Source organism: Engystomops pustulosus, chromosome 1, assembly GCF_040894005.1.
Source record: "Engystomops pustulosus chromosome 1, aEngPut4.maternal, whole genome shotgun sequence".
NCBI lineage: Eukaryota > Metazoa > Chordata > Amphibia > Anura > Leptodactylidae > Engystomops > Engystomops pustulosus.
In genome coordinates this window covers 212,505,800-212,519,348 of record NC_092411.1, presented here as the reverse complement: position 1 = coordinate 212,519,348, position 13,549 = coordinate 212,505,800, and the positions used below count along the sequence as shown (strand labels likewise).

Below are 13,549 nucleotides of genomic sequence, written 5' to 3'. Positions count from 1 at the left end.
ATTCCACCGTTGATGCGACATTTCGCCTTTTCTATAAAGACATTTTCAACCATAATATCATAATAATAAACAATATTATTAGACCAACTAAATATGATGGAGGACTTGAACCGTCCCCTTATATAAAGATTGGGATAACTCGGGGTGGCCCGATTCCCCATAGCAGTCCCATGGACTGGATGGTAAATTTTCCCTTGTAAGTCAAACACATTGGGGGTCATTTACTAAGGGCCCGATTTGCGTTTTTGTGACGGGTTAACTGAATTTTTTCGTTTTGCAACGATTTTCCCTGTATTGCCCCGGGATTTCGGTGCACGCGAACGGATTGTGGTGCATCGGCGCCGGCATGCACGCAACGGAAATCGGGGGGCGTGGCCGTAAAAAAAAAACCCGACCGCTGCATTTTTTATAAAAAAGTGTCGCTTGGCGCGCGCTTACCTTCGCCCAGGATGGCTCGGTGAACTTCAGTGCGTTGCGATGCTCTTCAGCGCAGCAGCGACACCTGGTGGACGTCGGAGGAACTGCCTTAGTGAATCGCCGGAAGACCAGAATCCACCGCAGAGAACGCGCCGCTGGATCGCGAATGGGCCGGGTAAGTAAATCTGCCCCAATATGCTTTAGGCCGAACACAATGAACTCCTTAAGAAACAGACTAATTTTTTGATCAAAGCCCTTCAATTCAATTTAAAGCATTTTAAAATAATGATATAGCTATATTTAGTCTAAAGTACATTCTACATATTAATTCTGCTGCACAATTCATCTCACTCTTTTCTACACATTTGGTCCTTATATATATATAGAATATTATCACAATCACACCCTCAAACACCAACCATTCCACCCGTTCATCCAATCAGCTTCTGGTACAATAATAGGGGTAATTGAACCAATTTTGTAGCAGTGTTCGGTCTTCTACTTTGGATGGTGCCCTTGTACTTCTGTACTTCTTGTCCTTGTACTGGCCAATGGCAGTATCAGTAAACAAAAAAATCATTGTTATAATATAACATAACAATGATTAGAGGACACCGCATTCAACTGCTTGTTTGTGAATTACGCATTGTTGCCAATTTATGGCCCATAACAATGGGATAGTCAGTCTCCAGAATTTTGATACCATCAGTTGGTTCACAATAGGGTGAACCTGCTTTCTCAGGTTATAATCCGTTTTGGTGTGCTTTCATCTGTCCATTTGTGATCCATATAACAGTGTGACCTTCTTGTTACTTTACTTTATGTGATATGAAATTTAATCATGTTGATTTCACATCCACAGCCTCCCCCAAATTCAGTTAGGAACTTACCTCCTCATAGAAGCCAATCAGATTAGTCTGACAGGACCGATCCCTCATAAACACATGCTGATGCTGGGTTATAAGGTTATGTACAGCGAGATACTCCACGATAACATCTCTAACATCTCTGGTGTGTTTTTGCACCAAAAAATGATGCCTGTCCGTAATTGCACTATTTTTATGACAATCACCTTTTTTTAAAAAAAAAACAATGTCACAATTATGGATCTGCGTTATTTTTATCTCAGCTCTGATAAACCCCCTAAATACTGTTCTTTGCGTCTGAGCCCTATATACCAAGGGATTTAAAGAGGTTCTCAAGTGCTTCTATAGGATGAAGCCTGAAAGCCGGAAACTGTGGACCTGCAGAAAGTAACAGTGTTATTCCCAGTCAACCTCGGAGTCACCAAGAGACACAAAAAACATTTTTTTCTAATAGTTATTGGTAGCCGGATCAATCATTATTGAGAGGCATGTATATTTTTAACTGCTGTAAAACGTTTTTTGCCTTTTATTGTCCTAACTTGTGGATAGGGCCTAACTTGCTTTGTGTGACAATCCCTTTAACATCCTTATGATGTGGAAGCTCCCCTGAGACCATGTGCCTAATTTATGACAAGATCAGCACTAGGTCAATGGGGTATAAAAGTGTGAAAAACAACAATCATGCCCAGCATTCTTTGGTTAATAAGAGGTGATGTATGACGTCACAGAGCAACTTCAGTCAATTTATTGCATCAGTTTAGTGAAATAAACATTACAATGAAACGATGTGTAAATGAAGAATCGAGTAAGGATAAGAAAAGGAAAAGAGTGGAGATGCCGGGGATTGAACCCGGGGCCTCATACATGCAAAGCATGCGCTCTACCACTGAGCTACATCCCCTACTTGTTCTTCATAGGGATTCACTACACATCTATACCAGCAGACCCGCATTTTTCTCATTACTTTTTATCTTCTACATGTTGTGAGATCTTGTGTAAAGCTTCTATATAGCAAACAGACATCAAAAGATAAAGTAGCAGGTCTCCTGTGAATTACGGTCTCATGTGAATTATGGTATACTGTAAATGAAATGCTGCACAGTCCCAGCAGCGGCAGAACATTAAATGTACCCTGTATTCAAATATTTTGCAAATCATCAAGAAATTAGTCAGCAAATCAACACGGAAAAAAAAAAAAAGCAGTGGAGATGCCGGGGATTGAACCCGGGGCCTCATACATGCAAAGCATGCGCTCTACCACTGAGCTACATCCCCTGCCGACGAGTGAGAGCGCTGCATAGTCCTTCTGTACTACAACAATGCACATCCTGACTCTGCAGCCTCCAGCCACTGGAGGGCACAATCTTCCCTGCTCTTACACCCACAAGGCAGCTCTTGTGTAAGGCATGGGCTGCCCTAGCATCACGTGACGCTCCCTATCCCTGTGAGCTGGCTGCTGGTTCCTCCCACAAGCCGGCGGTTGCGGTGGTGACGGGAGGTTCCTGCGGCCCGGGGGCTTCCTTTATTGAGGCAACGTCAGCGCGAGGAGACGAAGTCATGTCCGCTCCGGGGCCTCCAGCCGCCCCGCACAACGGTGAGAGGAGGGGGAGGTGGCAGCTCGTCGTGTTACAGGTTCTGGCTGTGACGAGGTGGCGGACGGCGCCTTCTGCTGACATCACAGTCCGGTCCTCAGTGCTCGGCGGCTGTAATGGCCATATGCTGCCAGCCTGGCACTACTACCAGTACTACTACTACTACTACTACTACCAGTACTACTACTCCCGGGCAACACGTCATAGCCCGGGGTGACGTCACACATGTGTAGCCTCCTGGAGGCCATGTCACTGGCTTCCTATCTGGGTCCATAGTATCAAGTCCCTTCCTGCCTGACCTTTGGTTTGGGTATAGCAGGAGGGAGGGTGAGGAGGGGGCAGGATCTGACCTCCCTTTGTTTTCCTTGGATAAGTGTCATGGAGAGGGCTCTGAGGCTCCCTAACATCTATTACAGAATATAAGCTGTGCCTGTCCTAGACGTATACCATAGATGTGTGCCGCCATATGGACCACAGTAGTAAAAGATAGGACGTATACCATAGATGTGTGCCGCCATATGGACCACGGTAGTAAAAGATAGCGGATCACGGGCCGCTCTTATGGCCTCTAAGGGATGAATGGAGCCTCGTAGTGTCCTGTGCATACACAGAGGTGTGATCAGAGCCCTGCCGGCTACTACCTAATGGCTATGACTGACCTGTGTGTAATACAACTGCTTAAATTCCATTAGGACTTATCATTCCCTGAAATAAATAGATCTTTACAAGGCGATCTCATATTCCACGGCATTTTAATGATTGCATGGTGAATAAACAGACTAAATGTAACATTAAAGATGAATATAATCAGAACTGAGCATTGCCCCCAGGGAAGGGACCTGTACTTATAAATGAAGAGGCAAGTCTCTGCATCCACAGCAGATCACTGAACTGTAATCATATGTTCAGGACACCGGGGGATGTCCCACGTGATGTGGGACACCCGTGTTATATGTAACTGATACATGGGGTACTGCCTCCAAAGCAGTGTTGGTTCTGGGCAAAAAGTCCACCTCGGGGTCAGTTTCTCAACGACCAAGCATGTTTGGCTTAGATTTAATTTATGTTGCAAATTATTATTAGTCTGTTCCAAATATTCCATACAAGTAGATATAACTATAGTTATTGACCGGTCTGTTTTTGTTTTGTTTTTTTAATTTTGGTTTGTCATGTGAAGAAAAATTAACAATGAAGCTTCTTTGCAGCCGAGGTCTAAAGTGTAGTAAATTACCAGCATCCAGAGGTCTGTCTGTAAGACTTGCACATGGCCATGTCCGGCTCCGTGGCACACAGCTGCATGGAGGAGAGAGGATTAGCGCTCGTCACCCCTCTCCGTAGAAAGTCGGCCGGCTGCTTTAACCTGGCAAAATATTGGACATGTCCTACTTCCTGTTGTGCGGCCACCCGGCCAGGACACATTGCAGTGAGACATTGGGGGAGATTGATCAAAAATGACTTAGAGTAGAACTGTTCTAGTTGCTCATGGAAACCAATCAGAGCTCAGCTTTATAAATTTTATAAACAGCTGTGGGAAAATATAAGCTGAGCTCTTATTGGTTGCCATGAGCAACTAGAACAGATTTTCTCTTAAACACTTTAAATCTCCCCCAGTATGTTCTCACCATCATCGGGTGCCATAGACCTCAATGGGGAGCTGTGATCTGGCCACAAATTCTGCAGCAAGGTCACTGTCTCCATTACAGTCATGTGAATGAGGCCAAAGTCAGGGGCTACCTGTACTGAGTACATACATAGAATTACAGGCGGTCTCCTACTTAAGAACACTTGACTTACAGATGCCCACTAGTTACAAACGGACCTCTGGATATTTGTAATTTACTGTACTTTAGCCTTATGCTACAATAAACAGCTGTAATGGTTATTTAAGTTGTCTGCAATTAATATTTGTTTATCCTGGTTTTTATGACTATCCAACATTTTTAAAAATCCAATTGTCACAGAGACCAAAAAAATTTTGGCTGGGGTTACAATTATAAAATATACTGTTCCGACTTACATACAAATTCAACTTAAGAACAAACCTACAGAACCTATCCTGTACGTAACCCGGGGACTACCTGTATAGGTAACTACTGGTCTCTTATAGAATCTACAGATGTCGGTGTACTGGACCTTCAAATCCTTGTCTTCATGCTAGACCTATCAGTTAGCGTATTCACATACTTTCAGGATCGGCCTGACATTCTCACAAGGGATTCCACATGTCACTGCTTGGCTCTAGGATTCTTTATTATCTTATACATTTTTAGTTAATACTTGCTTCATTTTGCATTGAAATATAGAAAGTCCTGTGTTACTATATTGCATGTGTCAAGGTTTTTTTATAGAGCATTACAGAATGCACTGTGGCCGGACCTCTTATAGATTGCATAGTGGGGGTATTGTTAGGGGTCTTGGTGTGCGTGGCCTTCGATGGACACTGGTGCTTGATGACCTGTGGAGCTTTCATGTTGCCAAATATCTACATACTAGAAGTCACTGGTAACCATTATCAATAAATTCAGTTCATCTTTGTGATCATAGCCCTTTCAGATGAAACGGGTCCCTATTAACCCCTTACCGACATGTGACGTAATACTACGTCACATGCCGGGTGCATGGAGAGGGCTCACGGACTGAGCCCTCTCCATAGCCGGTAAGACTTTTCTGCATACTGCTGATCGGCGCCGGCAAGCCCGCCAGCGGCGCATGGGTGCTGTGACGTCATTGGGGAACAACGATCCGCCGTCGTCATGACAGCCTCGGTTCTATCAGCACATTGTAATGAATGAGGAGGAAAATCCCCATATACTGCCATACTGTAGTATGGCAGTATATGTTACGATCGATCAGACAACCTAGGGTTAAAGAACCCTAGGAAGTCTATCAAAATATAATAACGTTTTTTCACTGTGTTTAACTCCGTAACTGAAAATGGCACCCAAAGTCGAAAATGGCACTTTTTTGCCATTTTAAAAAATGCTATAAAAAGTGATCAAAAGGTCGTACAGTCATAAAAAATGATAACATTGAAAACGTCATCAAAAAACGACACCTCCCAAGCTCTGCATACCAAAGTATACTAAAGATCCCCAGTTACAAGGGAAAACGACCCCCTGTGAGGGCTGATGTTGATCAGAGCTGTACTGGGTACCAGCAGCTCTGATTAACTCCTTTTAGACCTGGTGATCACATGACTGCCACATCTATAGAGCTTAAAGAATCAGGGTAAGTATCAATGTTTTTCATTTGAATAGCGACCACATAGGGCAGTGATGGCGAACCTTTTAGAGACCGAGTGCCCAAACTACAACAAAGACCCGCTTATTTATCGCAAAGTGCCAACACAGAAATTCTATTTGTGATTTATACTTCCTTCTCTGTCACAGTTTTCATTGATACCAGCACCTGAGGACACCAATAAGGCAGAAAATAGTCCCAGGTAGAGCTATCACTTTAAAATACCTTTGTGCACAGCAAGTCCTGGGCTGTCTGGGACTGCAGGAAGATACCTGGAGTCATCTCTGGTGATGGCCTGAGTGCCCACAGAAAGGGCTCCAAGTGCCACCTCTGGCACCAGTGCCATAGGTTCGCCATCACTGACATAGGGTGTTGGTAAAGGACGATTTGGGACACTAGACCACCAGTACATAAAGACCTATGGGTGGTTTAGTGTTCCAAATCTCTCTGACAGGTTCTCTTGGAGGCAGACCTGTGATCAGCATCTCACACATTCACCTAGTTACAGGTTCCCATATACTTTTTTTTTTTTTTTATACAAATTCCTAATCTGTAATTTTATAATTATCATTATTGGTTTCACTCATTTGTAAGTGTATGTAAAAGGTCATTCATCAGGACCATATGCCCTTTTTAAATTATATACAATAAATATCATGGATTTTTAAAGATTTTCCAGCTTATTTCTCGCAGTGCTGGATGTTATCTTCTTCCTTTGGATATTTCTAATGTATAAAAGTATATGTGGCTACATCAAGTCATGGGAACGTTTATGCCAGACTGCTTTCATAATCTCCTCTCTGGTTATATTATACAATATAATGTATTCTGATTCTATTAGCTATTATTTTGATAATATAATCTATAAGTAGTCTGAAGATAAAGCTCTAATAATGTTTTTTTCATTCTAGGCCCAGCCCAGCCTCAGCCTCCACATGGATACAAGCTTTATCCGTCCGCTCCTCCAGTGTTCTCCCAAGTGCCGAGTAAAGTTACTCCTTCTTACACAAACAACCAGTATGGGTTCGATTATCATAATTTAAACTATGCACCCAACCAATCCCAGAACACCAGTGCCCCACCTCTACAGACCAATAATTTACATCCAGGTCAATCCCCTCACCAATTCTATCATGGACTTTCTCAAAACGATCATGTTCCAGTATCACAACCCCAACGTCAAGGTGTAGCTCCTGCTCCTGTACATCCATATCCGACTGGCGACTACAATTACTCATATTCCACCACATCCTCCTTTCCTCCTCAGGGATTATCCGCTAATTCGAGTCATGTTTCTTCACCTGTGACGTCTAGTCATTTATATCAAGGAGCACCATATACCTCCATACCGACAAGCAGTCAGTATGGACAAGTGATACCCACCCATGGCCTTCAGACTGGCGCTCAGGTGACTACCACTACCCAGAGACTGCCAACTACTGCTCCTCCTCCTCACATACATCAAGATTTGCGCAGCCTAAGTGCACCGCCGGTTTCCGTAGCTGATCATCGTAGAGTTCAGGGTGGCCTTAGACCAAACCAAGCCGTACCCTTGCCTACTAACCTTCAACAACCCAGTGCAGGTAAGTTGATGTCCATATTTCATCTAGATATTTGCTACAAGCAGTGGAAATAAGTGTGATGACATTGCACTGCGTGCGCCATGTGCATGGGGTCTTCTTCAAGAATGGAATATATTGTGGGTGAAAATATATGTAATATTGCCTAACCCAGAAATCTGAGAGCACTGTGCCACATTGTGAATGCAATTTCAAATGTTTGACATACCAAGTGTGCAAAATGTGGGCTGAAAGCGGACAGGAAACAATGGCCACTGTGCTGTGCTCACAATGAGACAATGTATGCAGGACATTAGCCATATAGAGCACAGCTCCCCTCTATATTTCAGATGGTCATGTATTCTGCCCGTGGCTCATAATAAAGTTTCTTCTATTTTAACATGCACACCTCATTTCATCTCCAAGCAGATGTTAGCTCTAGGCCATTATGGATTTTGGTTGTAGGATATTTTTTTCTTTTAAAGTCAGTGTTCTATATGTGTAGGAAGTCAGCATTTAGTCCTTGGAGTATTTTTCCAGACTTCTGTGTGTGACCAGTAACACAAATGTAAAAGTGTTGTGTATTTGCAGAGGCTAAAACATCCTAATACAGTAGGGAGAGTTATCGAGACTGGCACCACTCGAACAAATAAAATTTTTTTTTTTTAATGAGTAAAGTTGATTTCCTGCAGAAGAAAATCTAGCCTAAGGCCATATACACACACACAAACGTATGCTTATCATCCGTGTCCTGTTTGCAGCCCATGGTATTGCCGCCGACACACCAATGATGGGAAAAAGACTGTAGTCGGCTCATACACAGGGGCCTGAAAACCACAAGCGTGTGTATGTTGTCATAAAAATACATGGGAATGTGTGATGGGTGTTGCGGTTAGCACATGTCCCCAAACTACGTTCTTGAGCAGCCTGCTGGGACCTAACATAGATTTGAACTGTAATTTTTTGGTAAAATATAATCTACTTGTCCATGGGAGGTGATGTCCTCCTGCTAAGGAGTTTTAAGGTATGGCTACTTTTTAGAAAGTTCAGAATTTGTCAAATATATGTAAAGGAAATCTACCATAAAAATTCATCATGATACACCAGGGACACTTACTCATAGATCCAGGCAATGTCACTGTGGTAATCATCTCATATTTGTTATCCATGGCCTCCTTCCTTCTAAAATCAATTTTTTAAGTTTTGCTCATGAGCCTAAAGGCCTGTGGGGGTGTTACCTGAGCTTCTCCATGCTGTAGCTTCACAGACTGTTTCACTGTTCTGAAGCATCTTCCCCTGCTACCGCAACACTTGTGCTCCAGTGTGAAACTACAGCACAGAGGGGCTCTGACAAAGCCCTTAATTAGCATAATTTGTTAGCTTAATTTTAGATGGAAGGAGTCCTGGGTTACAAATATAAGAAAATTGGCACAGTCACGGTGCCTGGATCTATGAGTAATTGTCCCTGGTTTATCCATGTTTGATTTTGATGGCAGATTTCCTTTAATCTGGAAACTGGGCCAAATAGTATTATAGATCGCCCCCAATTGTGTGTAAAATTTGATTTAAGAAATGTTCGTAACGTTTATGTTGATTCTGACAGTGAAAACGCTTTTTAAAGAAAATGTTTATTATGTGCATAATGCTTTGTCTAATATAAAATATGTATCATTTTTGTGTGAGATTTTTCCATCACTGTGTCATATATACAGTATTCCTTGAATAGATTTGGAGCCCAATTCAGCTTCACCAAATAGTAATACATTTTATTCTGCAGCCCCTTAAAGATCATGGGGGACACATACAAACAACATAAGATATTACCTAGTAATAACATGTCAGACAAAACCATAATAGTGAGGGCCCTGCTCACAAGAGCTTACAATCTGAGGTGATCTGAGTATTTGTTTAGTAGAGGTGAAAGTCTCCATAATGAAGCTCCTGGTGCAGACAGAAACATATTACTGTGTGTGTGCAGGTGCCTTATATAGATTGTATTCCCTAAGGAAATAGCTGACATTACTAGCTATCAGCAATGGAAAGCAGAGCCAGCTCTATACAGATCAGACATTGAGCAGCATTTGATAAGGTGTCTATTACACATGCAATGAATTGCCTTGTATCTGGCACCTTCTTGTACTCCAGTTTCACATCAGTTTCTTGTAGGTGGCAGATGTTGTGCTGATCATAAGCATTAGCTGCTGAGCCTGTGTTTGTAAGCTGCACTGGATTACATGTTCTCAATGAGCAGAAGTGGATCAGACTCTATCATTACAGCACATTACATGTCCAAAATGGGGATGATCCTTCCTGGTCAGAACTTCTCATCGTAGCTTGTACTCTGGGTAAAGGGATCAAGAGATGAAAACTTTTCCGTAAAACTCTGTCTATAGGGATTGTGCATTTCAGAAAAACACAATGTGTAAACACAACTTCTTTTGCCCTCATATTAACCTGCTGAGAAATAAGAACTTGTCATGAACATGTTTTTATAGTGTATGCAAAATGTTGTGTTTCAGTAACAAATGTACTTTTTTTTTTTTCCATTGTCTTCTGCATATGCTGTAGCCGGACAGACATCAAATATTGCACATCGTAATCCGCCTGTTTCGGCTCCTAATTCTCTGGGAGGCTATCCACCTTCAGGAAGCCAGGCATCTGGGTCCCAGTCTCTGCTGCCCTCTGCACAGCCACCTCAACCAGCAGTGCAGCAAGGTAAACCTCATATGGACGGCCATGTACAGTAGCTGGATAATACAGCCATGCTCACCGCTTAAGAGCATTAACCATTTAGGAACCTGAATTCAATACAAGTATCTGCACAATACTAAAATAAATTGTGAAAGTTACTGATCATACGTACTTGGGCAGGTTACTGGAACCCACAGTGCCAGGCACCTTATGGTTGCTTATCTTCCTATACAGGTTTTATGTCTGACTTGTATTTAAAGCCAAAGTCATGTGATGACCTGCTTTCTTCAGAAGCACTGAATGGGGTTGATGCATGGACCGATCACTACTAAACCTGTGCATGCTACATATCATTACGGTGATACAGAAAATACAGCTAGAATGTAGACACTTTTACCTATGTGGTCACCAACAGTTGTGGCATCTGTATTGGCTTCAGATTCTGGCCTGTATAGTAAATAACTCACTTCTACTACCTTAAAAGGAACCCGTTATCAGAAATTCACATAATAAACCACTACCAGTATGTTGCCAAGCAGCTTAACGACTTTCAGATCATGTTTCTTTCAATACCCAGTGTGTCGACATCATCCAGAAAATCAACTTTGAAGTGTGATGTAAACTGGTTGTATAAAGTCAAGGAGGCAGTGATTTTAACACTGAGGTGAAGCTCTCTCTTCCTCAGAAAGGCCCCTGCACTGTAAATGATGATCCTGCATCCAGAGACCTCAATAACCAGATCTCCTTAAGTCCGATGCATGAGGTCAATCACAGAGGAGGAGGCTCTCACAGCTCCACATCTTGACTTCAGTGCTACTCTTCTCCTCCTTGACGTTATACAACCAATTTACATTTCACTTCAAAATTGATTTTCTGGATAATGCTACCACCATGGGACATGAAGAAAAACAAAAACTAGGAAGTGTTACATTGCTTGACAGTATACTGGTAGTGGTTTATTAGCCCAGTTGCTGATGATAGGTTCCCTTTAAGGCCTCATGCACAAACGAACTGGCAACGGGAAAGTTTGCCGCTTGTTTTGTCCAGATGTTGATATTCATTTGATATTCATTTCAGTGGGAACGCAACCACAATTTTCTATGGGAATTAGACTTCCCTAGTTACACCACTGCTCAGATGGGGCTAGGATCAGAACTATCATCCTTGACATTCATATGGCATATGTTAAGTTATTGTTTTTGACACAATACTTGGATGACCCCATTAATTGTTTGTGGGAACAGCGTATACGTGGTCCATGTACAATTAACCTCAATAATAAACCACCTTATGATGATGGATGCAGTAATTGATAGTAATGAAATTCATGTTGTAAGAACTCCACTAGCTAGAATGTGGGTCACGAGTTCCATATTTTCACACATGTACAGTGTAGGATTTGAGCACCATTATTCATACTTGACCAACACTCCATTACATTTTTTTCCTAAAGTGGTAGTGAATGGAAGTTTGTTTTAAAGTGTCTCTGAACCCGTATTCTAGTGATCGATGTGGAGAGCAATTAGGGGCTTCAACACCTTTCAAAATACATTCAGTAGTTGTGCTGAAAACATTGTAATATATGGTCCCAACTGTAATTATACACAAGATTGAAAGGATTTGGGATTTCATGTTTTTGTTTATTATTATTATTAATATAAAAACGCTTGTAAAGCAGTAGAAAAAGAGTATTGGGGAACCTCCCCGCTTTTTCTATTGACTGGGTCTGGCATTGCAGTGGAGAAGAGTGGTAGGACCATTTAAGCTAAAATAAATGAAGACAAAGACGTAAGCTATATGACCAAAGAATGTACAAATTTATTAGTATTCCAATACACCACAACAAAAACAGACAATAATAAAAATATCTAAAAGTCTGTCCAAAACACACAAATGCTTCCAAGCATAGCAACCCAGCATATGATAGTGCTGGTCACTCTGCAAACCACCAGCTCCCCCTACCTACAGGGGGACCCTTCCTCTCCGAAATAATATAAAAATATATGCAAGGCACCGTGATCACCCACAAACCACTGCTTGTGGTGTATACTAATACATTTGTACATTCTTTGGTCGTATAGCTTACGTCTTTGTCTTCATTTTTTTTGCTTAAAAGAATAGCTTTGACCGGTTTTCACTTGATATTATTTGAGTGGTGTTGATCCCATTTCTCCATTATCAGAGTGGTAGGACCAGACACTGTTCACGTTTATTCATCGGTAAACTGTATTTTAATGTTAATGGATGGCCCAAGTTCCTCTTCTTTTTCACACTCTCTACACATTGTAATTGTTGATGGATTTCCTACTTTACATGGTTTTGCATGGTTTTGAATGTTGTGTGAGCCTTGTGTCCTATACACAGTATGGTGAGATTTCTGTCTCTCTGACTTCTCTTGTGCTTTCTATGATTTACAGGCATGCAGTATGCTGGATATGTCAATAATCAAGCTAACTTTGCACCAACTCCCTTGTCATCCAGCTCAGATGATGAGGAAGAGGAGGAGGATGATGAGGAAGCAGGTCTGCTTCAGCTTTTTACAATCCTAATCATTAACCTAATCTCTTCTTTGACATGGCTGTGTCTGACATACTGCAATATGTTTGTGCTTGAGATAAGAGGGACTCTTTTGAGGATATGATGGGGGTTGTATTCCTTTCTTTATTCTACTTGTCGTTCATTTCTTCAATAGTCTATAAGTATCAATTCCTGGTCATCTAGCTACCCCATACTACTTTATCTTTAGCTAGTTATGAAGTCAGGAAGGTCATATTTACATAATATGCAGTTTCCACCAGCGCCGAAGATGAGGGGGGTGGTGCATATATTAGGTTCCTGCGGAGCCAGGAGGCGATCAGGTAGCCGAACCGTGAGCTCCTGCGGCTCGTTTACATAAAGTTTATAAGTGAATATTTCTGCATACAACACGGCCAGGTGCATGCCAGCAGCTATCCCCCATCATCCCTAAGGTAACATTTTAGGACAGTCTACCACCCCTAAATGAGAACCAGTCACCAATGACTTCCCCTTTCCCCCACAAGCCACACATGGTAACTTTTAAATGTCTTTATATAAGATAATTCAACTCCCTCATCACCCCTACCTCAGGAATTCTCTTCAGCCGGCTAAGCAGTGTCTGTGTCAGTTAGGAAGCAGGGTAGCAGAGGGCTTCAATTATACTTTC

At 42.0% G+C, this 13,549-nt stretch overlaps 1 protein-coding gene and 2 non-coding genes across 4 annotated transcripts in view; 1 reads left to right on the top strand and 2 right to left on the bottom strand.

Moving 5' to 3' along the window:
- Positions 1-2,112: 2,112 nt before the first annotated feature.
- Positions 2,113-2,184, bottom strand: TRNAA-UGC (transfer RNA alanine (anticodon UGC)). Its single transcript has one exon. It is a non-coding gene; the product is annotated as a tRNA-Ala (tRNA).
- Positions 2,185-2,486: 302 nt separating this feature from the next.
- Positions 2,487-2,558, bottom strand: TRNAA-UGC (transfer RNA alanine (anticodon UGC)). Its single transcript has one exon. It is a non-coding gene; the product is annotated as a tRNA-Ala (tRNA).
- A 131-nt stretch (positions 2,559-2,689) lies between these two features.
- The window catches only part of SEC24B (SEC24 homolog B, COPII coat complex component), a 42,623-nt gene continuing 31,763 nt past the window's right edge, over positions 2,690-13,549 (top strand). The window contains exons 1-4 of one of the 2 annotated variants that reach the window (XM_072119316.1): positions 2,690-2,877; positions 7,027-7,698; positions 10,243-10,389; positions 12,783-12,887. In XM_072119316.1, the coding sequence (XP_071975417.1) occupies positions 2,841-2,877; positions 7,027-7,698; positions 10,243-10,389; positions 12,783-12,887 (961 nt within the window). In that variant the 5' untranslated portion in view covers positions 2,690-2,840. The remainder of the gene's footprint in view (positions 2,878-7,026; positions 7,699-10,242; positions 10,390-12,782; positions 12,888-13,549) is intronic. The other variant, XM_072119317.1, reaches the window with a different exon arrangement.